This window comes from Salmo salar, chromosome 16, assembly GCF_965601325.2.
Source record: "Salmo salar chromosome 16, fSalSal1, whole genome shotgun sequence".
In the NCBI taxonomy this organism is placed as follows: Eukaryota; Metazoa; Chordata; class Actinopteri; order Salmoniformes; family Salmonidae; genus Salmo; species Salmo salar.
Genome location: NC_138306.1, coordinates 12,011,592 through 12,037,491, shown reverse-complemented (window position 1 = coordinate 12,037,491; position 25,900 = coordinate 12,011,592). Strand labels below are relative to the sequence as shown.

The 25,900-nt window shown below is 43.2% G+C and overlaps 2 protein-coding genes across 12 annotated transcripts in view; both read left to right on the top strand.

Moving 5' to 3' along the window:
• Positions 1–280: 280 nt before the first annotated feature.
• lamb4 (laminin, beta 4) lies at positions 281–17,614 on the top strand. Of its 11 annotated transcripts, none has more exons than XM_014148134.3 (36): positions 281–374; positions 734–801; positions 2,530–2,578; positions 3,518–3,675; positions 5,238–5,373; positions 5,709–5,782; positions 5,910–6,098; positions 6,230–6,293; positions 6,424–6,638; positions 6,782–6,902; positions 7,055–7,243; positions 7,475–7,630; positions 7,732–7,844; positions 8,009–8,088; positions 9,062–9,218; positions 9,361–9,492; positions 9,576–9,761; positions 9,916–10,028; positions 10,162–10,282; positions 10,387–10,558; positions 10,732–10,875; positions 11,091–11,322; positions 11,511–11,668; positions 11,797–12,024; positions 12,141–12,358; positions 14,081–14,177; positions 14,324–14,693; positions 14,795–14,955; positions 15,099–15,301; positions 15,460–15,663; positions 15,778–15,922; positions 16,029–16,236; positions 16,336–16,471; positions 16,624–16,794; positions 16,913–17,066; positions 17,214–17,614. In XM_014148134.3, the coding sequence occupies exons 2-36, from the start codon at positions 757–759 to the stop codon at positions 17,351–17,353; spliced, it is 5,439 nt and encodes a 1,812-aa protein (XP_014003609.1). In that variant the 5' UTR covers positions 281–374; positions 734–756; the 3' UTR covers positions 17,354–17,614. The 11 variants fall into 11 exon arrangements, with proteins under 11 accessions (XP_014003609.1, XP_014003613.1, XP_014003608.1 ...); XM_014148133.3 differs by having other exon boundaries at positions 285–418; XM_014148139.3 differs by having other exon boundaries at positions 287–418; positions 766–801.
• A 2,373-nt stretch (positions 17,615–19,987) lies between these two features.
• The window catches only part of LOC106573246 (laminin subunit beta-1-like), a 33,883-nt gene continuing 27,970 nt past the window's right edge, over positions 19,988–25,900 (top strand). The window contains exons 1-3 of the mRNA XM_014148143.3: positions 19,988–20,158; positions 20,646–20,824; positions 25,020–25,161. Of these exons, the coding sequence (XP_014003618.1) occupies positions 20,128–20,158; positions 20,646–20,824; positions 25,020–25,161 (352 nt within the window). The 5' untranslated portion in view covers positions 19,988–20,127. The remainder of the gene's footprint in view (positions 20,159–20,645; positions 20,825–25,019; positions 25,162–25,900) is intronic.

Below are 25,900 nucleotides of genomic sequence, written 5' to 3'. Positions count from 1 at the left end.
AGGGAAGGTGAGCATACCTCAGCAACTCATGCTGTACTACATCCAGGGAAGGTGAGCATACCTCAGTAACTCATACTGTACTACATCCAGGGAAGGTGAGCATACCTCAGTAACTCTGTGTGCACTCTGTGTTCCATGTCTTTGTGCAGGTAAATCCCTCCCTCTTGCTGTACTGTACCTCAGCTATAACTCAGAGAGGGATGTGTCAGCTTTGAATGAAACCTAATCCTTCTTCTCCTTCACTTGCACCCCCGGGGGCTTCGTTTGGCCTGCTCTCTCTCTCTCTCTTTCTCTCTGTATGGCGCTCAGGTGTGCTCTTACATGCTGAGACTCCATGTCAGTACCGCTCTAATCGCAGTCAGGGTCTGGAGCAGGTAAGCGCTGATTCTGGTAGCATACAGGGAAGACTGCTCATACTGTAAGTACTACTACTGTCTGCGTTGTGATATGAGAAAGCTAGTGTAACGTTGCACCGATCTTATGATACAGTCTGTAATAAGCTTTGAATGGGACGTGCGTTTTGTTCGAGAATCATCCCTTTTTTTATCAGATACTCGATTGGAAATTGGCTCGAGGCAAATCTGGTGCAGTAGATCACTTATCAAATATAGGTATCACATAGATCTCAAATATAAGTCTCATACCATTTTCCCATGAGTAGTTGGCAGTCATTTGGTCTGAAGTCATTTTAGTGTGATGTATTTGAGATAAGACATCTTGTTTCCTCTTTGAGGACTTTTGTGGGATATTCATTCGATGCCGCAGCACACTGTTGGAGAAGATCATTGCTGCTGTACAGAGGTATGGAAAACCATATTCTGTTTTCATGCAATTAGTGATAACACAATGCCAAGAAAAGATGAACATAGTTAGTCTTTTTTTCCTACATTATTGCCAACAATCTTTTATATATGATGTTAAATGGCTGTTTGATGTGCATTCAGGCAATGTCAGCTACATTATGTTGGTTAGCTGGCTTTACGTTCAATTCTAGCGACTGTTTTTCACCTGAGATTTGAGTTACTGTATGGATTGGTTCCATGATGCAAGTCGAAGCATAGCCTAGAGTAAATCCGCATACTATCTCTTGAGGCTCATACATTCCCATTGAGGTTCATTCCTCCCTTGAGGGTTAACTTTTGCAGGGAACAGTGATATACGGCATTGTACATTCCATTGTAGTCCCTTGGGCGTATTATTTTTGCTGCCATGCATTGAAGTCTCCCATTGTGAATTGGCTATATGACCCACGATGTGAGAAAAGTAGGCCACACAATTAAGGAGACGGTCAAATCAGTCACACCACCAACGGCATTACAGCTTAGCTAATATCACATCACCAGAATGATCGGAATATTTACTGATGAAGCAACTGGCTTCTGTGGTATGTGTAAACTTTACTGTTGCAGCCACTTTGTGTTTACAATACATTGCCTAAACATGTGGTAGTTTAGGATTTTAATTTGATCACTCTTTTGGTGTTGAGAGTTGTCCTGCGCTGCAGCAAATGCAGATGATTTACTGAAAACCCACAGTAACACAGTTATATTAACAGCATTGGACTTTTCATGTAGCCTACTTCTGGCCAGCTGATAGCCTAACCACCGATCAAGTAACATTATGGACTAAACGTTCAAATCCTATTGCTGCAGGATTATATTTGCTGTGACGATATACAGGTAACTGACAAAATAAAGGAAACACCGACATAAAGTGTCTTAATAGGGTGTTGGGCCACCACGAGCCAGAACAAGCTTCAATGCACCTTGGCATCGATTCTACAAATGTCTGGAACACTATTAGAGGGGGTGTGACACCATTATTCCATGAGAAATTCCATCATTTGGTGTCTCTCATACTGTAAGTGTTCAGTTGAGTTGAGATCTGGAGACAGGAATGGCCATAGCATGTGGTTTACATCATTTACATGCTCATCAAACCATTCAGTGACCACTCGTGTCCTGTGGGTGGGGGCATTGTCATCCTATAGGGGCACAGCCATGATGGCCAAAAGAATGGCCAACCCAGCATGTCTGGACCTATTTATCAGCATGTTGGTGAAACCTTGATTTATCTGTGATAACGTGAATTCCCTCACCTACTTGTACTGGTAGAAAGGTCCAGAACATCAACTCTCCACTCTCCGTCTCTGTTTGTTTGAACTCTGTTCAATGCAGCAGTTCATGTGTTGTTCAATGTCTGACCTATGACCAAGACCTGACTAATGCATTTTTTACAGACCCTCTCACTGCCTTCCCCTTGACAGTGATAACCACTTTGGCCTGGTTCACTGGTCCATTCATTCTTGGACTTAAAAGCACCTCCATTAGAGCATCTCTATTGAGTCTGGCTTCTTTGTCAGAGAATAGACTTAATCTGGGTCCAGTGAACTGAAAACATGGTGACTCTGTCTTCAAAATCCAATCAAAGTTCATTGGAAATGCTTATGTTTCTAGCTCCAACAGTGCAGTAATATCTAGGAAATATATTGTGTTTTCACACTCTGGGTTGTTTTCTACCGCTCAGTAGGTCTGGCAGCCAACGACCTGCAGGATGGTTTCTCTGTTCCTGCTAGTGTGTAAGTCGCATGCACCTTCCTTTGGCACTATTTGAATTGATGACAGGCAAATCACATGTAGCAGAAAAAGGAAAAAACAGATCCTCACAGCTATTTGTTTCAACAGGGGCAGGATTAAATTGTCTAGTTTTTGGCAGGAAGAATCTCTTTGCCATTATAGTTCATGAGTCCTCTTTTCCACAGGCGTGTGATCACTTGCTGCACACTGATGGAGAATATTTCCACTTGCTGGCACTTGCTTTCTCTAGCGGGAGACATTTTTATTTGCATATTTTCCCTAATATTCAAAATGGTGGATATCATTTTAGTCATGTATGGACAACTTTACTATTGTCAAGTAGAAATGTTGAGTGTTATAAAAAGTGACTTTGGTCATCTTATAAGTTGTGTTAGTTAGTTTTTTTTGTTCATTTTTATTTCTGTTTAATAAAATACTTATTTTCGTAAGGGCCCCATCAAAGACTGCATGTCTTTAAAACAACTTGTAATTGACTTAAAATGTTTACTTAGAAAATGAAATGAAGGACAACATCTGGCTTGTGTATGATTACAGTGTCTGGATATAATCAAAAGCACACAAGTGTTTAATAATGACCTGTAATGTTTACATAATGACAGCTTACACATACTGTAATTATAGTCAATGCGTCTATCCTTTTGTCTGGTTCACTATGCTGTTCATTTGTGAGCATAGGGTTTAAACCCTTCCAAAACAAATAGTACAATAGCACAATAGTACAATAGCACAATACTCATAATATTATCTCCCATAATCTAGCTATTATAGTGCAGCCTTGACATCATACTTTTTAATTCGGAATCCTGTATTACATTTAGTATTAATCTATAAACAAACACTAAACAGGTTAAAGGCAAAGAAAAGGATAAGAACATTTTTACTTTCTTGACCCCTCTGACTGTCCAGTTTCTCTGTTCCAGTGCTGGTGCCTGGGACCCTCCTCCAGGAAGACTGTGATGTCAACTCTTGTCACCCCCAGCTGGGGGACCTGATGGTGGGCCGCGCTGCCCAGCTCTCCGCCTCCTCCACCTGTGGACGGAACGGGCCCCAGAACTACTGCATCCTCGGATACCTGGAGGTCAGGATTTAAACCTTGATAGGAGGGCTCTGTGGTGCGCCGTTCCTATATACAAACTAGAGACGTGGTGTTGAAGGCAGTGTTGTCTGCATATGTTTACCTGTCTCTGTACACAGTACTAATGTCATAACAGATATGTTCCACAAATGCAGACAGACAGATTGACAAACGCGTGCAGGTACTAAAGCTGTGATCCCACGCAAAAAGACATCAGGCTTGCCAGTACCAGGGTTGAGGAGTAACTGATTACATGTAACCTGATTACAAAAAAATTGTAACGCTCATCAGTTAATTTACCAGAAAAAAATACTGTAATCAGATTACAGATACTTTAGAAAACTAGATGATTACTTATTTGATTACTTTTAAATTCAAAAAGGATGTTTCCGAGAAAAAATAAATACATTGACGCCTTAGTTTCTTCAATGAAATTTAGTTCAGCATTGAAAAAGTTTGCAAGTTTATGTTTATTTCACCTGAGCGAGTCTGACCACAAGTCAGCGACCACTATGATGACACACCAAATGCGTTTGATGGATCCTTTTTGTCTTCTAACGCCTCTTAAGGGAAAAATAATCCAAAAGTAACTATCAGATTTTGAAAAAAACGTGGTAACTAGTAACTGTAACTGATTACATTTAGAAAGTAACCTACTAAAACCTGGTCAGTATTATCTACAGAATTTCAACAGGTTTTAAGCCAGACGTTGAAGGTTAGAATAGTATATCAAGTGTTGTTTTAGAACAACTCTCTCCATTTGATTGACAGCTCTGTGGCTCGCCCTTAAAATGCCTCATACTGCAGACGTGTCTTGATCTGCTACATTTATAGGTCATTACCTGTCTTTTCCCTGAACATGCTCTGGGACTAATTTTTCTGCTCTCGCTATGATGATTGCTTGTATAGTCCTCTTGCTTCCCCTTCACTCCCCTTCACTTTTATATCTTTTTCACTCTTTGCCTTTCTCCCTCACTTTCTGTCTCTCCTTTCTCCCTCACTTTCTGTCTCTCCTCCTTTTGTCTCTCGCAGCTCTTCCCCCTGTTCTCCCTTGACAGGTGATAGGTATGTGGGGTGTGTTCCTCTTTTGCATGTCATTTTCGAGTTCATTTTGGTTCTTTATTTGATTCAATTTGTTATTAGTTAGTCAGAACAGATGCATGACAAATGTTGTTCTCTAACTACCGATTGACATTTGTGAATAACAGTAGTCTTAAGATGCCCTCTGGTTCATACCTTGTCTGACTGAGTTGATTTAATGGGATTATTCCAGTGTTTGCGAATGCTTGTCCTCACACGCCTACCATCGCATGGAAGTTCCATACACTTTTGTATGATTTGTGGTCTTATGGCTTTATAAGTTACGTTTGTTCGTAAAATGCTGCCTCCTTTTTTTTTGGGGGGGGGGGGGGGGGGCAGTTAAGAACTAATTGTAGAACAAGAACCGCAACTTAATCGCTCACTCAGTTATTGAAGTTGTCGCCATGAGAAACCAATTAGATGTGTAAAACCACTATTTTATTTTGAGTAACAAAATGGAAAATGTCCCAATTTGTCTCTCTCAGGATGAGCAGAAGTGTTTCAACTGTGACTCCAGGCAGCCCTACAACCTCTACAACAACCAAGACAGCCACCAGATTGAGAACGTCATCACCACCTTTGGCCCTGAGCGCAAGATGAAGTGGTGGCAGTCTGAGAACGGTGGGTCTCACTCCAGATGTTGTTTGTATGATAGCCAGGCCTGGGTCAAAAACATAATGTTACTTACGTGAAAGTATTTGAGGTGAGCTTTAGCCGGAGTACTTGAAAGTATTTGACGCATGTATTTAAACCAAGTCTGATCATATCAAGAGGTGAGCAAGAATGTTCCAACACCTTAAGAATGGCTCGGCTAGAGCATACTATACTATGACAGCTATGGAAAATCCCTTTTTAGGGACTTTTGGACTACACCTGATACAAAAAACCTTGGCCTTGGCACCAGTAAATGTATTCTTACAACATTCATTGATACCACTATCCATCCATAACTATAGGGGTTCATCAAGTCAGTATCCGGCTGGATCTGGAGACACTATTCCAGTTCAGCCATCTTGTCCTCACTTTCAAGGTATCTAACACCCCTTGTCTAAGACCTCTCACAGCCAAACCATAACACAGTGTTCTTAACCATTTTCGCTCTGTCTGCACCGCCACTTCCTGCAGAGTGCTAATATTTCCTTTTGTTGACCTTGAAGAGTTTCCGTCCTGCCGCCATGCTGGTGGAGAGGTCCAAAGACTACGGGTACAGTTGGAAGGTGTTCCGCTACTTTGCCGAGGACTGTGCCTCTCACTTCCCTGGGGTCTCACAAGGGCCGGCTGACAGCACCGATGACGTCATCTGTGACAGCAGATACTCCGCCTCAGAGCCATCTACTGACGGAGAGGTGAGATACACAAACACGCACGCGTTTGCATTTTGGTCATTTAGCAGACACTTATCTACAGTGACTTACACACACACACACGTAAAACACAATAACCAAACTTATGGCACATATCAATGATTCCATTACAGGTGGTGTTGAAGGCTCTAGATCCAAGCTTTGACATAGAGAACCCTTATGCTCCCCATATTCAAGGTTAGACACAGCTCCTATACTTTTCATTGCATTATTACCATCGGTGGAACAATGTAGAATTATACGTATATTAAAAAAAAAAAAAAAAAAAACACACACTTTCACCCGTTTGAAATGTTCTCCCCTTCAGAGCAGATCACCTTGACCAACCTGCGGGTCAACTTCACCCATCTGTTCACCCTGGGTGACACCCTACTGGGGCGGAAGAAGAGGAACCCTCAGGAGAAGTACTACTATGCCCTGTACGAAATGGTGGTGCGCGGTAGCTGCTTCTGCAATGGCCATGCCAGCATGTGTATGCCCGTGGATGGCACCCGGGGTGACGTTTTAAATGAGCCTGGCATGGTGAGAATGGCGCAGAAAGGGAATGTAGCAGTTGTACTGTATCCATAATGGCCACATTGAATCCTGAACGTTTTTGTTTTAGTACTTTTTGGGGTTCTTCGAGTATTGTTTACCGCCGTATGTCTCTGATCTTGTTCTCTTAGATTCACGGGCGCTGTGTATGCCAACACAACACTGTGGGCACAAACTGTGAGAGATGCCAGGACTTTTACAATGATGTCCCCTGGAGGCCGGCCGGCCAAACTGACCCACATGTCTGCAGAAGTAATGCACTTTAATGGGCTATTTACTATTTGACTGGTGTTTATGCATGAATTGACTGGGATTCAAACCCGAGATGCTTATGTGGAAAATGGTATAATTGGGAGTGTATTACATTGTATAAGTATTATGACGGCGTTTGTTTCTTCACTTAGGGTGCAACTGTCACGGTCATTCGGAGACGTGTCACTTCGACATAGACCAGTACCAGGCCAGTGGGGGGGTCAGTGGGGGGGTGTGTGACGGCTGCCGACACGACCGCATGGGTCCCCAGTGTGAACGCTGCCGACCCTATCTCTACCAGGACCCCCAGCTCTCCGTGGAAGACCCTCGGGGCTGTATCCGTAAGTCAGCTTCTAGCAGGTTTAGATCTAGATTGGGCTTTTGGTCTAAGCAAATCATCTGCCAATGATTTATATGAAGTTGTCCCTGTAAGTCTTGTACTACTCCCATGAAGTGCAGTCAATAGACCCTTGCGTTGATGTCATCCTATATGACGCTGTGCATCGATGACGTCATTCAACCTCTCTCCATCCTGTTCTAACGGTGGATCTCATTGGCTCCCTCTGCTCCAGCATGTGACTGTGACCTGACGGGGTCCCTGGATAACGGCCTGTGCGACCCCGTGTCGGGCCGCTGCGTGTGTAAGGAGAACGTGGCGGGGGACAGGTGTGATCGCTGTAAATTTGGCTTCTACGGGTTCAGCCAGGAGGATCCCACTGGCTGCCAGAGTAAGAATCTTTACCAAGAAGCAGATCTGCTTGACTCATTCTATATCCATGGTGGCCTCCCTGTGGTTCATCCCTCTCTCTGATTGGTCCTCTGTGTTTAGGGTGCAGGTGTAACTTCCTGGGTAGTGTCCTGACCCCCTACCCATGTGACCAGGTGACAGGCCAGTGTGTATGTCAGCGCCTCGCCATGGGACCCCTGTGTGACCAATGTCTGGTAGGACCATGTGTCCATGACAACCACTGTTGTAGTGATGGAGTTGATTCTTTCTGTCACATTTATTGTGATTTAGCTCTTACCATAAAATGACTGCCACCAACGACCTGATTGATCTCTCTCACTCTATCTCACTCTTGCTGTCTCTCTCTCTCTCTCTCTAGCCAGGTTACTGGGGTCTGGGGAACACTGTACACACCTGCTCACCTTGCGACTGTGACCATGGAGGAGCCTACAGCAGCACGTGTGTAAAACATCATTTGTGCACCGGGGCCTCCCAGTCCTCTTTCTATTCTGGTTAGAGCCAGTTTGCGCTGTTCTGTGAAGGGAGTAGTACACAGCATTGTACGAGATCTTCAGTGTCTTGGCAATTTCTCACATGGAATAGCCTTCATTTCTCAGAACAAGAATAGACTGACGAGTTTCAGAAGAAAGTTCTTTGTTTCTGGCCATTTTGAGCCTGTAATCAAACCCACAAATGCTGACACTCCAGATACTCAACTAGTCTTAAGAAGGCCAGTTTTATTGCTTCATTAATCAGAACAACAGTTTTCAGCTGTGAAAACATAATTGCAAAAGGGTTTTCTAATGATCAATTAGCCTTTTAAAATGATAAACTTGGATTAGCTAACACAACGTGCCTTTGGAACACAGGAGTGATGGTTGCTGATAATGTGTCTCTGTACGCTTATGTAGATATTCCATTAAAAATCAGCCGTTTCCAGCTACAATAGTCATTGACAACATTAACAATGTCTACACTGTATTTCTCATCAATTTTATGTTATTTTAATGGACAAGAAAATGTGCTTTTCTTTCAAAAACAAGGACATTTATAAGTGACCCAAACTTTTGAACGGTAGTGTATATATTTTTAAGTCTTGGTGTATTGGACAGAGCTGAAAGATGGAGAAGAGTGTGCTGAAATAGCAGTGGGCCAGATTTGAACTCATGCTGCAGCAGTACATGTGCACTGGAAGCAGCTGCCTAGACCGCTAGACTACCTAGGCCACACTAGACCTTTACTTCACGTAACTGACGTAACACCTGGGGTTTATTCAGTGAGGTGAAACACTCATGTCCTACTCAATACATTTCTATGAAAACATTCTGAACGTTTCACCTCTGAAATAGAATACACTCCAGGCTAAGCACGTTCTGTCTTGCTCCCTTGTCCAACCTGATTGGCTGTATCTCCCTGTCTGTTATGTCCACAGGTGCTCTTCATTGGACGGCCAGTGTCAGTGCCTGCCAAACATGGTGGGCCGGAGCTGTGGTGATCCTGCCCCTGGACATTTCCTGGCTGCTCTAGACTACTACCTGTACGAGGCAGAGAACGCTGCCCCACTGGAGGGAAAGAGCTCCTCCTCTCTGGTGAGGCCTGAGTGTGACATCTGACCTCCAGCATTGTGGCAAATGGCTGTGGATGGAAAGCTTCAGTGTCAAACTTTTGATATTGGATTTTGGCAGCAATTCAAAAACCCTAAGTTGATGTCTGTGTGTGTTCCTCCCCCAGTTGAAACCCACAGACCTCCCTGTGTGTGAGGAATACTACAAACAGCAGGGCTATGACATCAAATATCAAAATGGCCGCTTGGTCCTGACCAGGAGAAGCAAAAGACAAGCCAGGAGGAGAAGACAGGGACAGGTACTAGCAATGGCTCAATACCTTACTTACACAGTACTGATGTAGTACTAATTAATAACTCACACTGGGTTTCTTTCCATCAGAGGTCCATTCCCCTGGACCCGGGCTCAGCCCTCCAGATTGTGCCCCGGGAGAGGACACCAGATGTGCCAATCACTTGGACCGGCCCAGGATTTGTGCGGGTCCTGGATGGTGCTGGGCTTAGGTTCACTGTGGACAACCTCCCAGCGTCCCTCGACTACCATCTAGTCATCCGCTATGAACCAGAGGTGAGGGCAACGATAGCAACTAAAAACATGTGAAACCATGGAAACACGCTGTACGTGTTGATGTGTGTTTGTGTGAAATCATTTCTGTGTGAGTTTGAGCTTGTATTTATTGTGCCCTCAAAGTTGGACACTGTGCTTACTTTGGTCTCTGAAGTCGCCAGATGACTGGATGGCCTCTGTGAACATTGTTCCATTATTGGCTGGTGACGGAGGTTGTCCCACTAACCCGAAAGGGGAGAAAACCCTCACCATACCTGGGGCTGCCAGGTAAAAGGCAACTGCACTCATTATCATAATATATCACCAATCTCAACCTGAGGTCACACCCGAGGTGAATTGTACAGTATTTACCTGCATACCCCTAAGTCTGATAACATTATGATTGTGTGTTTGTCCCCAGGGTTGCCATTTTGGATACGCCTGTGTGTCTGAACGCGGGAAGAAGATATTATGTGGACATCACTTTTAGGAAGCAGACCAACTCTAACCCTCAGTCCAGCTCACATACCCTCATCGACTCAGTGAGAATACCACTCACATGATCATTTGTATCATAATATCATTTGTCATGGGAGATGTAGTGTTCTGAGGTACCCGGTTAAACCCATGAACTTCCTGTTTCTAGATGGGTCTGATCCCTAAGATGGAGTCTGTGCAGGACTTGTGTTCGCAGAGTGAGCTGGACTCGTTCAGAAGATTCCGCTGTTTTGAGTTGGCTGCTGAGCAGGAGACCCTGCCTGATGTGTGTTATGGCCTCATTGGAAGCCTGTCGGCTCGCATACACAACGGTGCCATGCGTGAGTAAAGCCTGGCCTACATTTAACAATATCTCCACGTTATCACAGTGTACACTGTGGGTATATACTCATTCTGGCAACATAAATCAGCACTTGTTTTCAGCTAGCTCTGAGCTCCGAGCCCTTAAAAAAGCCAAAGTGTGTATGGGTAATGCCATTACCTGTGTCTCCAGTTTGCAGGTGTAACATCCAGGGTTCTCATGGCCCCTACTGCAGTAAATTCGGAGGGCTCTGTGAGTGCAAGGCCAACGTGGTTGGCCGCTGCTGTGACTCCTGCGCCCCCCTGAACTTCGGCTTCGGACCCAACGGCTGTGCACGTATGTCACCATGACAACGGGTTCCTATTGTTACATTCTATGGTTACATACCATAGTGTGTATATATATATGTATATATGTATGTATATATATATGTATGTGTGTTTGAAAAGATGCTGTGAGGTCTTTGTTGAGTTCTGATTGTGACCAAACCTTTTCCTGAATAAGAGAAGATATTCTCTCTCTCCATCCCCCTCCCACCTCCCCTCCTCCAGCCTGTGAGTGTGACCCTCGCGGTGCAGTGGCGGAGCTGTGTGACCAGGTCAGAGGTCAGTGTCCGTGTCGTATGGAGGTGGGCGGGCGACGCTGTGATCGTTGCCTGTCAGGGTACTACGGCTTCCCGCTGTGTCGGCCCTGTGACTGCAACGGCCTGGCTGAACTGTGTGACCAGGACACTGGAGCCTGCCTGGACTGCAGGGAGCACTCCACCGGATACAATTGTGAGAGGTGAAGGCTCTTTCATTCGTTTATTCATTTCCCTATTAGAATCAACCCATATCTATAGCCTGGTTCGATATCTATGTTTGCCAACTCCTCTGATTATCATTATTTCTACAGTCACAGATCTGCCAGTGTACAGTGCACACAGTGTCAATCAGACTGAACAATGAATGTTGTGTGTTTGGTTGCTCCAGCTGTGTGGAGGGTTACTTTGGTGACCCAGTCTCCAGGGAGCCCTGTAAGCCTTGTCTGTGTCCTGACACTCAGTCCAGTGGACGGTTCTTTGCCAGCACCTGCAACAAGGACCCAGAGTCTGGTAGCCTGACTTGTGACTGCCTGGCTGGACACACAGGTGTGTTTGTGTGTTCCTGCGCGTGCGTGTGCACTCTTTTCAACATTTGATGAAAGCTACTGGATAGTTTGACTGCTCAATACTGACCTTGGAACCACGTTTCACCTCCCCGCCCACATTCCATTCAGGTCTCCGCTGCGATGCCTGCTCCGCTGGTTTCTACGGCGGCCTGACCGCGCCGGGCGGCGGCGGCTGCGACGAGTGTCTCTGTAACAACAACATCGACCCTGCTGACAGTGACGCGTGTGACAGTGTGACGGGCGAGTGTTTGCGTTGCCTCCACAACACCCAGGGACCCCGCTGTCAGAGCTGTAAGCCTGGCTACTATGGAGACGCACTGGCCCAGGACTGCAAAGGTATAGCAGGGACACACAGTATCAAAATCGTCATCAAATCCCATGACTGTTTGGATATGATATGTGGCTATTCATGTGTGTTTTACTGTCTTTATTTTTGTTTGCGTGTTCCCCAGAGTGCTCCTGTGACCGGCAGGGGACGGATGTGACCCAGTGCCCTCTGGGCAGCCCGTGTTTCTGTGACCCGCTGACAGGTCAGTGCCCGTGTCGGGCGGGTGCGGTGGGCACGCTGTGTGACGAGTGTGCCACCGGCTTCTGGAACATTCAGGGAGAGTCCGGGTGTCAACCGTGCAAATGTGACCCTGCTAACTCCTTCAATAACCACTGTGACAAGGCATGGCCTCTATACTCCCTAGCACTTCATTTTACATACTTGGATAATGGATAAATAAAGACACAGTTGAAGTCGGAAGTTTAGTGCATGACACAATACATTTTTGCAACAATTGTTTACAGACAGATTATTTAACTTAGAATTCACAATTCCAGTGGGTCAGAAGTTTACATACACTAAGTTGACTGTGCCTTTAATAAACAGCTTGGAAAATTCAATGCTACCAAATACTAATTGAGTGTATGTAAACTTCTGACATATTATTCTGACATTTCACATTCTTAAAATAAAGTGGTGATCCTAACTGACCTAAGACAGGGAATGTTTACTCGGATTAAATGTCAGGAATTGTGAAAAACTGAGTTTAAATGTATTTGGCTAAGGTGTATGTAAACTTCCGACTTCTACTGTATACAGTCAGGTCCAAAATGATTGGCAACCTTGTTAAAGATGAGCAAAAAAGACTGTATAAAATAATAGTGTAAATACTGAGCTATATTGTATGCTCCACATTTTTGGGGAAAATTCTATTTTATAGTATACTAATACAATTGCTCGAAGAAAGATTTGGTTTAAAGGGGAGGTCAAAAACACGATTTTCTTGTGTTTTGTATACAGTGTACAAAACATTAAGAACACCTTCCTAATATTGAGTTGCACCACCTTTTGCCTTCAGAACAGCCTCAGTTCATCGGGTCAAGGACTCTACGAGGTGTCGAAATTGTTCCACAGGCCCAATGTTTCCTATAGTTGTGTCAAGTAGGCTGGATGTCCTTTGGATGGTGGACCATTCTTGAAACACACGGAAAACTGTTGAGCGAGAAAAACACCTACTACCATACCCCATTCAAAGACATTTAAATCTTTGATCTGGCCTAAATGGCACACATACACAATCCATTTCTCAATTGTATCAAGGCTTAAAAATCCTTCTTTAACCTGTCTCCGCCCTTTCATCTACCCTGATTTGAAGTGGATTTAACTGGTGACATCAATAAGGGATCATACATGGATTCAATTGGTCAGTCTGTCATGGAAAGAGCAGGTGTTCCTGTTGTTTACACTCAGTGTATATTTGCACACTGAGGTTGGAATAATATCGTGAAAATGATGATAATGCAATTTTAGTGTAAGTGCTGTTTGAAAAGACTGCCTGAAATGTCAGTTTGTTTGGCTGGGTGTTATTTTGTTTTCTGGGTTTTTCATGTTCAAGTTTCCCATGTGTAACAAGAATGGTCCACCACCCAAAGGACATCCAGGCAACTTGATACAACTGTGGGAAGCACTGGAGTCAACATGGGCCAGCATCCCTGTGGGATATTTTCGACACCTTGCAGAGTCCATACCCAAACAAATTGAGGTTGTTCTGAGGACAAAAGGCAGGGGGTGCAACTCGATATTACGAGTGTTCCTAATGTTTTGTATGCTCAGAGTATATAAAACACCGAGAAATCACGTTTTTGACTGCACCTCCCCTTTAAACAAAATCCCTTTCTCTGAGCAATTGTATTAGTATACAATAAAATAATAATTAAAAAATGTAGCGTACAATATAGCTCAGTATTTGTGTTATTGATTTTATACAGTCTTCTTTGCTCATCTTCATCAAGGTTGCCAATAATTATGGACCTGACAGTGACCTATACTATTCTATGTCAAAGCATGGCACAATGAGATATTTATTAATCCAAACTATATAAGTCTTCATATTTGACTCTTTAGGTGACTGGTCAGTGCCAGTGTCGTACTGCGTTTGGAGGAAGACAGTGTGACGAGTGTGGGGAAAATCACTTTGGGAACCCTGACCTGCAGTGTGTTTGTAAGTTGTGGCCGAAAGTGATTATTGATAAATGGCTAAGTATCGGGTATTTTAGATTCTAGCACCAGAAAGAGAGACAATAGTGTTTCACCGTAAAAGAATAATGATGGACACTTTTCCCTTCCCTCCTTATCACGTCTCCGTAGCCTGCGATTGTAACATGGAGGGTACCGACCGCCCCGCCTGCAACCCATTGACGGGTGAGTGTCTGTGCCGCATTGGTGTGATGGGCATCTTCTGTGACGAGTGTGCCCCTGGGTATGACCAAGTCTTCCCCGCCTGCTTCCCCTGCCACCCCTGTGCCGTCCTGTGGGCGGACAACGTCACCGACGTCCACCGTGCCGCCCAGAGGATGCGCACCTTAATCCCTCACCACGGCGAACAGCTGGAGCCTGGACACAGTCGTCAGTGGCAACGAATGCTGGAGATGCACACCGAGCTGGACTATCTGGTGAACCTGACAACGGGATCTCTACCTCGGGTGAAAGACGTGGAGAAGCTGTGTGTCAGAATCTCGTATGTAAACAACCTTTCTGAATATTGAACCATGAGGTGACATGATTTACACTGTATGTTAGCAGTAATCTTGGAGCTGTACACATTTTTCTTCCTCACAGGAAGCTCAAAGACTCCATAGACCCCAAAGCCATCATCGTGGACTCATCATCTCTTCTGAACACTGAGATCGACAACATCCGCCACGAGTTCAAGATGCTGTTGGATAACTTAAGGAACAAAATCGGCGAGGCTCCAACACCAGATCTAAAGGAAATGCAGGGTACATATGGCCATATTGTTTACAAAATAAAATTGAATTCACTGTAACTTCACTGTGTGTAGAGAACAACTCTATATAATGTAATGTGATCAACTGTAAAGGGTTTTTGATTTGTGTGGACTTTTATTTTGATGCTGATCCAGAGGCCCTGGAGAAGATCCGGAAGCAGCATGCAGACTTCATGGCTGAAGAGAAGAAGGTGAAGGAGGCCGAGAGGGCCCTGGAGAACTCCATGGACACACGGCAGGAAATCAAAGACCATCTGTCCAGCTGCAGCATTTTGGGAGACATGGAGGGGCTGGAGAAGAAGGTCAAGGCTCTGAGTGTGGCCAAACTCAACAAAAACGTGAGTGTCCCTTATTGTAGTGCTTGCACTGCATGCATCAATAGAGTGATGCGTTAGCGTGAACGGCAGTCTGTTTCAGTTGTTGCCAGCACCATTTTGGTAGTCAGGTATGGAAATATTTGGATATAAACCATGTTCCACTCTTTGGCTCCTCCTAGATCTGTGGAGGCCCAGGCGATGAGGAATGCTCCAAATCAGAGTGTGGGGGTGCGCTGTGTCGAGACTTCCTGGGACAGAGAGAATGTGGGGGTCCTACGTGTAAGGGCAGCTTCCCTGTGAGCCACAACGCCACAAAAACAGCTGAGCAAGTAGAGAATGACCTTATTGACCTGCTCCAAAAACTAAAGGACTCCAAGATCAAGGCATGTTCCCAAATAAACTCTACAGATGTGTTACTTTATTTCTGCTTTAAAATGGAAAAATATATATTTATTAGACAATAGTGTATAACACAAGTCTCAATCTCTCCTGTTCAGATCAATGAGGCCAGACAGATGACCCAAGGCACCCATGAGCAGGCAGAGGAGCTACAGAAGAAGATCACTGACAGCAAGGAGACATTTAAGAGGGAGAAGAATGACACCAAGAACCTCATCAATAGGGTCAAAGACTACCTCACAGGTCAGTGTGATTGTTGGCTGGATATAAGCTTGAACTTTCCATGTAAAGATCCCTTAAAAATGTGATTTGTTGACTTGACTTGTGTGGCCGACTTCTCTGCTAACAGATGAGATGGTGGCACCAGAGGACATAGAGAATTTGGTCAAGGCTGTCCTGGCCATCCAGCTGCCGGGCTCCCCGGACGACATCCGCTCCATGATCCGGAACATCCGGGGCGTGCTGACCAACTTCATTGAGTTCAAGGAGGATCTGAAAAAACTGAAGGACCAAGCCAAGACAGCCCAGGACCTGCTGGAGAAAGCTCAGGATATCAGGTTAGCCAGTACCATGTTTTTTTTATATGCGTAACTGTCACATTGTATAAACCGGCATGCTAAATGACCATATTTGTACCATGGTTGTCAATGTATTAGGGACAGAACCAAGGGTATTGATGTTACGGATCTCAAGAAAACCATGACGGACACTGAGAAAACACAGGACAAGGTCAAGCAAGACCTGGAGAAGGCTAAGGAAAGCAATGGAGTGGCGGACAAGATGATTAAAGAGGTCATTCTCTCTTAACACCTTCAGACTCTCTCTCGCGCTCCCTCTCTCTGTGTCTCTGTCCCTCTACCCATTCCTGCTGGTGCGTATTTGTATTAGTCTAAACATCCATCAGACTCTTTCTCATAGCTTGATCTACTTGTCATGGTCCCCAGATTGAGAAGAAACTGAACAACATAGAGACTAACTTGAACTCTACTAGAACTCCAGAGATGCTGGGGGAGATTGAGGTTCTGAAGAGCAAGACAGAGATGAACAGAGAGCAGGCAGTGCAGGCCAAAGCTGATGCAGATGCAGCCCTAGGTGCCGGTACTGACGCAGAGAAGGTACGTTGTCTCCACTTGATAACCACCACTCACTTACCACTTTGGTACGATGTCGTGATACTGTGAGTATAATGCTAAATAGGTATGGGTTTTTGTTTTTCTCTGACTTATTTGCCAGGGGCTTGACAAGGTGACTGCGCTGTTTGGTAGGCTAAAGACGGGAAACACAAACCAGAACAATAATGAAGTGGCCAACGAACGCCTGAAGAACATTACTATGGAGGCAGAGAAAGTCGCAAAAGACGTTCAAGATAAAATCCAACAAATTGACGGTAAGTCTCAGGACTTTAAAACAGAGCTATCCAACTCCTATCCTGGAGAGCCACTAGGTGTGCAGGCTTTTGTTCCACACCAGCAGTAACACACCTGTTTCAAAGAATTGACTAATCATGGTCTTCATTTTCTCTTTGTTGCTTCAGACTTGGAGAAAAAGATCCAAGACTTCCTCAGAAACAAAGAGGACAAGGCCAAGGAGGTTGCCATGTTGCTGGAGATGGTAGAAGCCCTCCAAAAGGAGATTGCTGCGCGTGTGGATGGTTACATTAACTGTACCTCCTAACACCCCCAGGTGGATCAAGAGATGATTCAGGGTCACAGACATCTGGAACGCTGCGCCACAAAAGGCCCTGCATCTCAGTGCAAGAGTCGTCACTACAGTACCTGGTTCGAATCCAGGCTGCATCACATCCGGCCGTGATTGGGAGTCCCATATGGCGGCGCACAGCGTTGTCCGCATTTGGCCGGGATAGGCCGTGATTGTAAATAAGAACTTGTTCTTAACTGATTTGCCTAGTTAAATAAAGGTTAAATAAAATAAAAAGCTCTTGAGTTTTGCGACTGAATTTGAGAGTGTAGTTCTCCTAACGCTCCACAGGGAGGCGTTTGGTGATCATGAAACTGACATTTGAGAGAGAAGCCTCTTGTGTGGTCATTCTTTACTTTATCTTGTAATATGTATTATTATTTTACCGACCTGACCTACTTATCTGCTTACATGGTCTAATGTGGAATAAAAGGGGAAAAGCTTTCTTGCTGACCTTTTTCAGGTTATTCTACCTCTACCTCTACATCTACATTCTTTCCAATCATTTTCCAGTAGAAGTAGACCTCTTTGTAAGATTTGACAGGTATTCTGTGAGCTTGTTATTGGCCTGAAACAATGTTGCCCCCAGCCTGGCTGAGGATGTGATGAGATTAAACACACTATCAGGTTTGGAATGGGTCCCAGCTGGGTTTGGAATGCGTCCATTTGTCACTACTCTGGCCCGGAATGTTCACTCTCTCTTTGCCTTTTGTACAGGTGGGCATTAAATGTACATTGTCCAGTTTTACTCTCTCTGCCTCTCTCTCTCTACCTCTCTTTTACTCCTTCTACCTCTTTCCAGCTCATTGACCATGTTTTGTGGTGAGGAGAACACGCCACTTACTACTAATGTAATTTCCATCCAGCTGTTAATGGTTAAGTGCCATGTTTGTTTTGCTTCAGTAAGACTTTGTGCTCTATACAATTGAACTGAGTTAGCAGCCTTTATTGCCAGGTTCTAGATCTGTATATGCTTTAGCCAACTCTTCTGGCTGTCAGACTAATAACACGACAGACAGGAGTTGGCTAATAAAAGCATAAACATATCTAGAACCAGGCTACAGTATTTACATAGTAGCACTGAATTATACTTTTCTCCCAAAAGTCAAACGAAGTTGCAGAATGTGGGTGTGAAATAAAACCGGGTACCTCACAGGTAGAAATAAGATGGCTTTTCATCAAAGTAAACGTGTGGACATGGACGGAAGGCGTATGAACAATTGCTAGGGCTATTGTTTGCTCAAATCCTAGTGAGTGGTGAGTTCCATCCCATTCCTCCCAGGACACAGTTAGTCCACTCACCCCCGAGAATGTGTCACAGACTGGGGTCGGAGTCCCCTCCCTGCCCCCTGGTCGTGTTTTTAGACGGGAGGAATTCACAGACCACTGATTGCTCTGCCTGATTGAAGGTCGCCACTGTTTCGTGTGATGCAACTAATTACAGAAGAGGGGCGATGGTTATTTGAGAACCTTTTAAACCTTTTGAAGTTTTTGGTTGCGTTGGTCTGTTCTTGAATGGACAGATTGTGGTACGTTTAGCCTGTCAGTGGTATTTCTTACCATGGATTATTAGGAATTATTTCAGAATGAGAGATTGCGTTCACTGTATTAGCGTAATTTAACGAAGGCCTACATCTATTTTTGCAAAAGAGACCCCTTTTCTGTGTCGCAAGACTAGCCGCATGTCCCTTCATGTATCATACATCTTTGTTATTTTCAGCAGTAAAACAAGGAATGGTTCATGAATACCACAAGTATGTTTTCAAAGCCATGTGATGCGGTCAATCAGTTCTTTCTTTCTTTCTTTAATTATGCTTAGTGGATGTGAACATGGTCTAGTTTCTTTGACTCAAAAATCTTATTGAATCTGTTCCCACAGTCCCCCCTCTGTCTTCTCACAGATAATTGAATTAGGACATCTGGCCTGTTTCTTCTCCAGCCATCTGAGCTTTTTGCAGCAACACACCGTGTTATATAATTATGGTGGTAGGTTATTCACTGTAGGTGATAGTTCAGTCTTTGGTGCTAACCTGTCATTACCAACAACTGTACAGGAAAGTTACAAGGAAAAACGTTACAATTTGAGATTCAATGGATAGCTCCAATAACAGGGTAATAAGTGGTGGTACATACTTTTGAGTTCCGCTTTGTGGAGGGAAACTCACTGTTCAAGGCTCTCTTTACCTAATTTCCCTCCAGTACAGTAAATTAGTAGCATGGTTTCAGTACCTAGATGTATCCCCTGGTTTACCTGTGCCTAGGGACATAGGGTAGCTTCCTGCCTTGGTGGAGAAACGTCCTTTGTTCGAGATGAGTAGTGATAGATGGGGGTTAGTATCTAAGAGAGGACCATTTTACAATCCCAGAAGATGTGTGCGTGTTTTGAAAGTTCTCTCAATGTGTGCAGAGTGAGATGCTGTCAGCATTGTCCTTCTGCTCCAAATAATCCGCCACATTTTAGATAACCCGCAGCTAGGCCTAATGATTTAACTCCTATGTAATTCGTAGTTAAACATATCTTACAAGTTGATGAGCGCTTGGTGTTTTTTTACTTTATTGACTGAACTGGGAATTATTGAAGAGGGGGAGGACTAGTTACTGTGCGCATGCTTGAGGAGAGGGGAAGAAAAAAACTCAAGTTTGTTCAGTCGCGACAAGAAAAAAGGTGAGACGCAAAACTATACTATAAGGAACCACACACTGTCCCACTGAGAGGACCCGCAACAGAAGAGGTGGAAATATCAACAAGAATGTTTATATTTCAAATTGCGACCATGCTATGTAAGTAACATTTTTTCAAATGTTTTCTTAAGAACGCATGGCCAACATTGAGTCAACTGAAAGAACATAATAATGTTGCAAGTAATTCATAAAATACTGTATATTCCTATAGGGACATTAGTTCCTATAAGGTTTGAATAGTAAACGCTTCATAATTTGATTCATGTTATTGTGGAGTGGTTTGGCTTTTTGCTTTACTGTGAACCATCGTGTTCTTGTCATAAACTCAGCACGAGACAATTAAAGAACTTAGCGCATGTGACATATATATAGTCTAAATCCAAGGCTCATAGGCTTGTGTTTTCAACAACAAAAACTGTTTTATTATGTAGGCCTAGCATAGGAACACCATTCTGAGCACTTTAAGAGAGTGGGCTAATGTAGCCTATTCCTATACTTTCATTAGAGATATTTGATAATAAAACAGAACTGAAACAACCTTGCCTGAATAAATCCCATTGTTCAAATCTGCCTCCTCTTTGCATAGCCGCAGGGGCGTGCGTCCTTGCCCAGGTAGGCATACCGGAGTTCAGTGATGTATGCACGGAGGGGAGCTGCTACCCGGCTACCGGAGACCTTCTCATTGGCAGAGCACACCAACTCTCCACCAACTCCACATGCGGCCTCCACCGGCCCGAGCCGTTCTGTATCGTCAGTCATTTACAGGTAAATGTGTCTGGCACAATAAAGAACGCATTTGAACTAGGCCTGATATATTATTATATGCCTATAGACTTAATTAACTCTAGGCTTTTAATCATACTCATATTGTTATGACAAGTTGGCAACAGTGAAAACCTAATACAAAAAGACTCACGGTGGTGCTGTTATCAAAAGGTTCCGTTATTGTTATGGTGGCACCAGTGCGTTAAGTAAAGTTAGCCTGGCTAGTAGCTACCATATTCATCATAAGCAAGCTCTCGTGATTTGTGATGTCCCCCGCGCTGGCAGCAGTTGGAGTCTCTCATTCATGCCTGTAGTTTCGAGGGAGATAAGCAGTGGTGCAGTGGTGCCTGGAGAAGTGGGTATACTCATAAGCAGTGGTGCCTGGAGAAGTGGCTAATTTTGCCAACATTTCCCGGGAAGGCCATGTGAAAATTGTTATGAGAAACAATGGCCTACTATTTAAAATAACAAATGATGCTGTCAACTGAGTCAAATTCACAGGTTTCAGATGTATTTTATTAGATTTTCACTCTCAGTCGCACTTTTTAACAGAAAAACAACAAATTGGATGTTCTAAGTCCACTTCAATGCTTAAACCACATCAGGGGACCACTTTTGAGGTCTAGGGGGAATGGTGTAGTTGTGTAGTTAACCTTTCATTCAAGTGTGCAGGCACCTAGCACTGTTGTTTGGTTAGCTGTAGTGCAAGAGATTAAGTTTGCTAAACAAATGGCCACTGGATTGATGCAAATAATCATTATATAATTCTGCCAGGTTAGGCTACTTTGTAGCTAGTTAACATTTAATTGAGAAGATTTTTGGTAAAGCCTTTCCATCTACCAGAAGACGGTTAGCCCTATCATTAGCATCTCTATATTTTTCCTGTTCTTTGATTGTTTGAAACCTGGACATTTTAGTTCATATTATGAGGCATTTCTTACCTTGCGTCAAAGTAGCCTAGCCTAGATCCCACCATAGAGACATTATATGCGTTCTCATGTTCTACGCTTTTAAATGAACTTTCTTTCATTGTCTAGCAGCCAAAGGCATCATCCTAGTCATATTAGCAACCCATTATAGTTGTTGCATCTTTAGATCTCTCGTCTTTCTACATTTCTAACGGATATTTCCATCTCGGTCCATGGAACCGCTCGCATGTGTCGTATACATTTTAGAACAGGCCTACCGCCGTGTACACATTGCTGTGCATAAAACGTGAAAAATGTGACCATGGATGTGTTTCTTATTTTAAGGTTGAATAAATACTGTTACATTAGTTTGTGAGATAGCCTTAACTTTATGCTATTTACTGTATTACAGAAGTAATATTGAATTGTATTTGGTTGAAAACGCAACCAAATATCAACATTTAAAGGAGATGAATCTAATGCTTGAATAGTTAAATCTGAGCCACTGGCTTATATTTATTAACTTTGATTTTTGGTTGAGATGAATACATGAATCCAACATATCAATGATTAATTTGTAGACAAACTGGAATTAAAGCCAAACTGGCACAGTGGCACAGATAGAACTACCCAAGCAGAAGATAGCCTACATGTTCTTCAAATGTTGATATTTGGTTGCATTGACAACCAAACACAATTCAATTTCCAGTTTGTTTACAAATGTATTATTGATATGTTGAATGAATGGGACCAAATCAAACCTTAAATGCACTTTTAAATAAAGTTGGATTTGATTTAGTCCTATTATTTAACTTACATTTTTGGTTGCGATGGAGACATGAATCCAACATATTAATTATTAACTTGAAGATTACATTTTAAATCAACCAAAGCTTGAAAACCAGGGGCGGCAGGTAGCCTAGTGGTTAGAGGCGTTGGGCTAATAACCGAAAGGTTGCTGGATCGAATCCCCGAACTGAGAAGGTAAAAATCTGTCCTTCTGCCCCTTAACAAGACAGTTAACCCACTGTTCCCCTGTAGGCTGTCATTGTAAATAAAAATTTGTTCTTAACGGACTTGCCTAGTTAAATAAAGGTTACATTTAAAAAACCCTAGGCCTATATGTATTGTTTATTTTTATTTGAACCTCTTGGTTGAATTGAAACAATAGCTGTTGATGACTTTGCAAATGCTATATAGGCCTAAATAGATCATATATCACTTATAAAGTATTATAAAGCAACATTTCATTTACTCTGTTAAAGGGATCCGCCACTTTTTTCAATTTTCGGCTAAAATTACATACCGAAATCTAACTGCCTGTAGCTCAGGCCCTGAAGCAAGGATATGCATATTCTTGGTACCATTTGAAAGGAAAAATACTTTGAAGTTTGTGGAAATATGAAAGGAATGTAGGAAAATATAACACATTAGATCTGGTAAAAGAAAATACAAAGAAAAAACGAACAGTTCGTTTGTATTTTTTTTGTACCATCTTTGAAATACAAGAGAAAGGCCATAATGTATTATTCCAGCCCAGGTGCAATTTAGAGTTTGGCCACTAGATGGCAGCAGTGTATGTGCAACGTTTAGACTGATCCAATGAACCATTGCATTTCTGTTCAAAATGTTGTATCAAGACTGCCAAAATGTGCATAATTTGTTTATTAATAACTTTTCATGTTCAAAACTGTGCACTCTCCTCAAACAATAGCATGGTATTATTTCACTGTAATAGCTACTGTAAATTGGACAGTGCAGTTAGACTAACAAGAATTTAAGCTTTCTGCCAATATCAGATATGTCTATGTCCTGGGAAATGTTGTTACCTACAACCTCATGCTAATCGCATTAGCCTACGTTATCTTAACCGTCCCGTGGAAGGGACACCAATCCCGAATAAGTTTTTAACCCTACCCTTTGGAATGACTTTGATAGCAACAGTAAATCTATTTACTTATTAAGAGATATGGATAATAAATTCATTCTAAAAATGTAAACGCTCTTGCCGTGGTCAATATGACATTCAGATTTTATAATAATCACCTTAAGGTTTACAGTCAATCCCTTGTCTGTTGGGGGTGGAGCATATCAATGGTATATATTCAAAATATTCCTTATGCTTTTATTTTCAATACTTCCTTTCAGATATGTTTTCTTTAAACTCCTGCTTTCTCAATCTGAGCGTGGGAGAGATGTTTGGGATTTGGGAAGGATTGGTTTGGGAGTCACACAACCATCTGAGTTGTCTAGACTACTTCCTGCCTCAGTCACACAATCACTCTAGCAGCATTATTGAGGTTCCCACCAACAAAAGAGTTTTGGAACGTCTTCAACGACTTGAAAGTGGCTGTGCCAGCAGCTTAGACACATGGGGGCTCATTGTAGCCTACTGACACAGACATTACATGGCTAGAGATATCTAAACTCTCAAACACCCGTCTGTGTAGTCAAAGCTCCTGGACACTTGAGAAGCCACCATCAAAGACTTTTGTTCTCCCTTTCATAAAAAGACAGATCATACCTTGTTTGAGAAATCATCCTATTTTATCAGCTTTGTAGTTCTAAACCCGCATCGGTCTGTATTATATCCTCCTATATCCAATGTACTACTTGAGAATACTTTCATGATGTGCATCTGTTTAAAGTATGGTATGTCCTGAGCATGCTAACATTTTAAGATTGAAATCTAATCTAATACAATTTTTAAATATATGTCACCACTAAAGCAGAGAGAAACCAGATTGTGATCCAACAGGATCCTAGAGAGGGTGGAGGTTCCATTTCTTATCAAACACATCTATATGTAATGTCATTTCAATTCTAGTGTGTGGCTGTGGGCACAATGTTTCATGGTCTGGATGTGTAGAAGCTTTAGAATATTGTAAAGTTGTTTCTTTTCAAGTGAAGTGGTAAAAAGACGCTGGAAGGATATCTAGATGGTGCTGAATTTGAACCCTTAAGTGTGTGTACACATTCACAAGCACACACACACACACAACCACACACCACTGTGTGTCTTCTGAACATCTGGTGGCCAAATGAAGCCTACATTGTCAGCAGCCTCAGATAAGCATTCGCTGATGAGGCCAGGGCAAGATAGGCTCCTATTTTTAAAGTAGTTAAGGGCCTATTTGGCGCAATCACTAATTTCAGCATCTATATCTACTTTTGATAATCTACTCTTGGGCTTTGTTCCTTATCTGTCCCTGATTGGGAGAAATCTATTTGGCATCACTGGCAGTCTCATCTCTCTCTCTTTCTCCCAACCCCCACGGTCTCTTCAGGATGAGAAGAAATGCTTTTTGTGTGACTCCACCGACGCCTACGTCAAAAGCGTGGTGAACACCACCACCGGCCACCGGGTGGAGAACGTCGTGACCACATTCGCCCCCAACCGCCTGAAAACCTGGTGGCAGTCAGAGAATGGTGAGTTCTCGTGGGAAAAAAGGGTGGAGGGCTAGTAGGCAGAGGGGTTAAATTAATGGTGACTCTCTCACTCCCGCCTCTTGGCATATTTTCACCCTCCAATCCCTTAGCTTTAATCAATGTGAGGGAAGACTTCAAAGAGAAAGCAGTAATGGCTGACCTGTCATAAACTTTGGAATAACAGGATGAACCCATTGGGAATGATTAGCTAGGTGGCCGTTGGGATGACACACCGTGTACACCATGTAATGGATGCTAGTAAGGAAGTTCTCACTTCTTACTAGGCTTGGGCGGTATACCGTATATACGTTAGAGTTTCAACTATTTCTTTGAAGTTTTTCAATACATTTCAATATTTGTAGCTACCTATTTAAATAAATACCTGCGGTCAACTTGTGCAGTACGTTAGACGATAATGCAGATCGCGTTGATCATTTCACCTGTCAAATTATTTTAACATTAGGAAGCTTACCGTAGTTCCCCAGAACAGTTGAGCCAGTCACATGTTTGATTGTAAATTGCACAACGGGAGAATGCAGGAGCAGGTGAGTCCAGCTGACAGGGATCGTGTTTTATATTGAAAGTCAGTGTTTTTTTTTTTTCCTTCAATAGAGTGATCAGGGGCGTGCAAGTATAGTTTTCCTTCACAGAAAATACATTAGAGCAACACATTCGGCAGAAAATAGCTTTTCATCAGATGACAACAGAACCGCAAGGCTATTTGGCTGGCAGCCACACA

Excerpts from the sequence above, each read along its gene's own strand:
- lamb4 (XM_014148134.3), top strand. The coding sequence starts at position 757 with ATGCCGCAGCACACTGTTGGAGAAGATCATTGCTGCTGTACAGAG. Across the intron at positions 7,244-7,474 it reads AGACCCTCGGGGCTGTATCC|CATGTGACTGTGACCTGACG; the intron begins GTAAGTCAGCTT and ends CCTCTGCTCCAG. Across the intron at positions 14,178-14,323 it reads CCCTGACCTGCAGTGTGTTT|CCTGCGATTGTAACATGGAG; the intron begins GTAAGTTGTGGC and ends ACGTCTCCGTAG.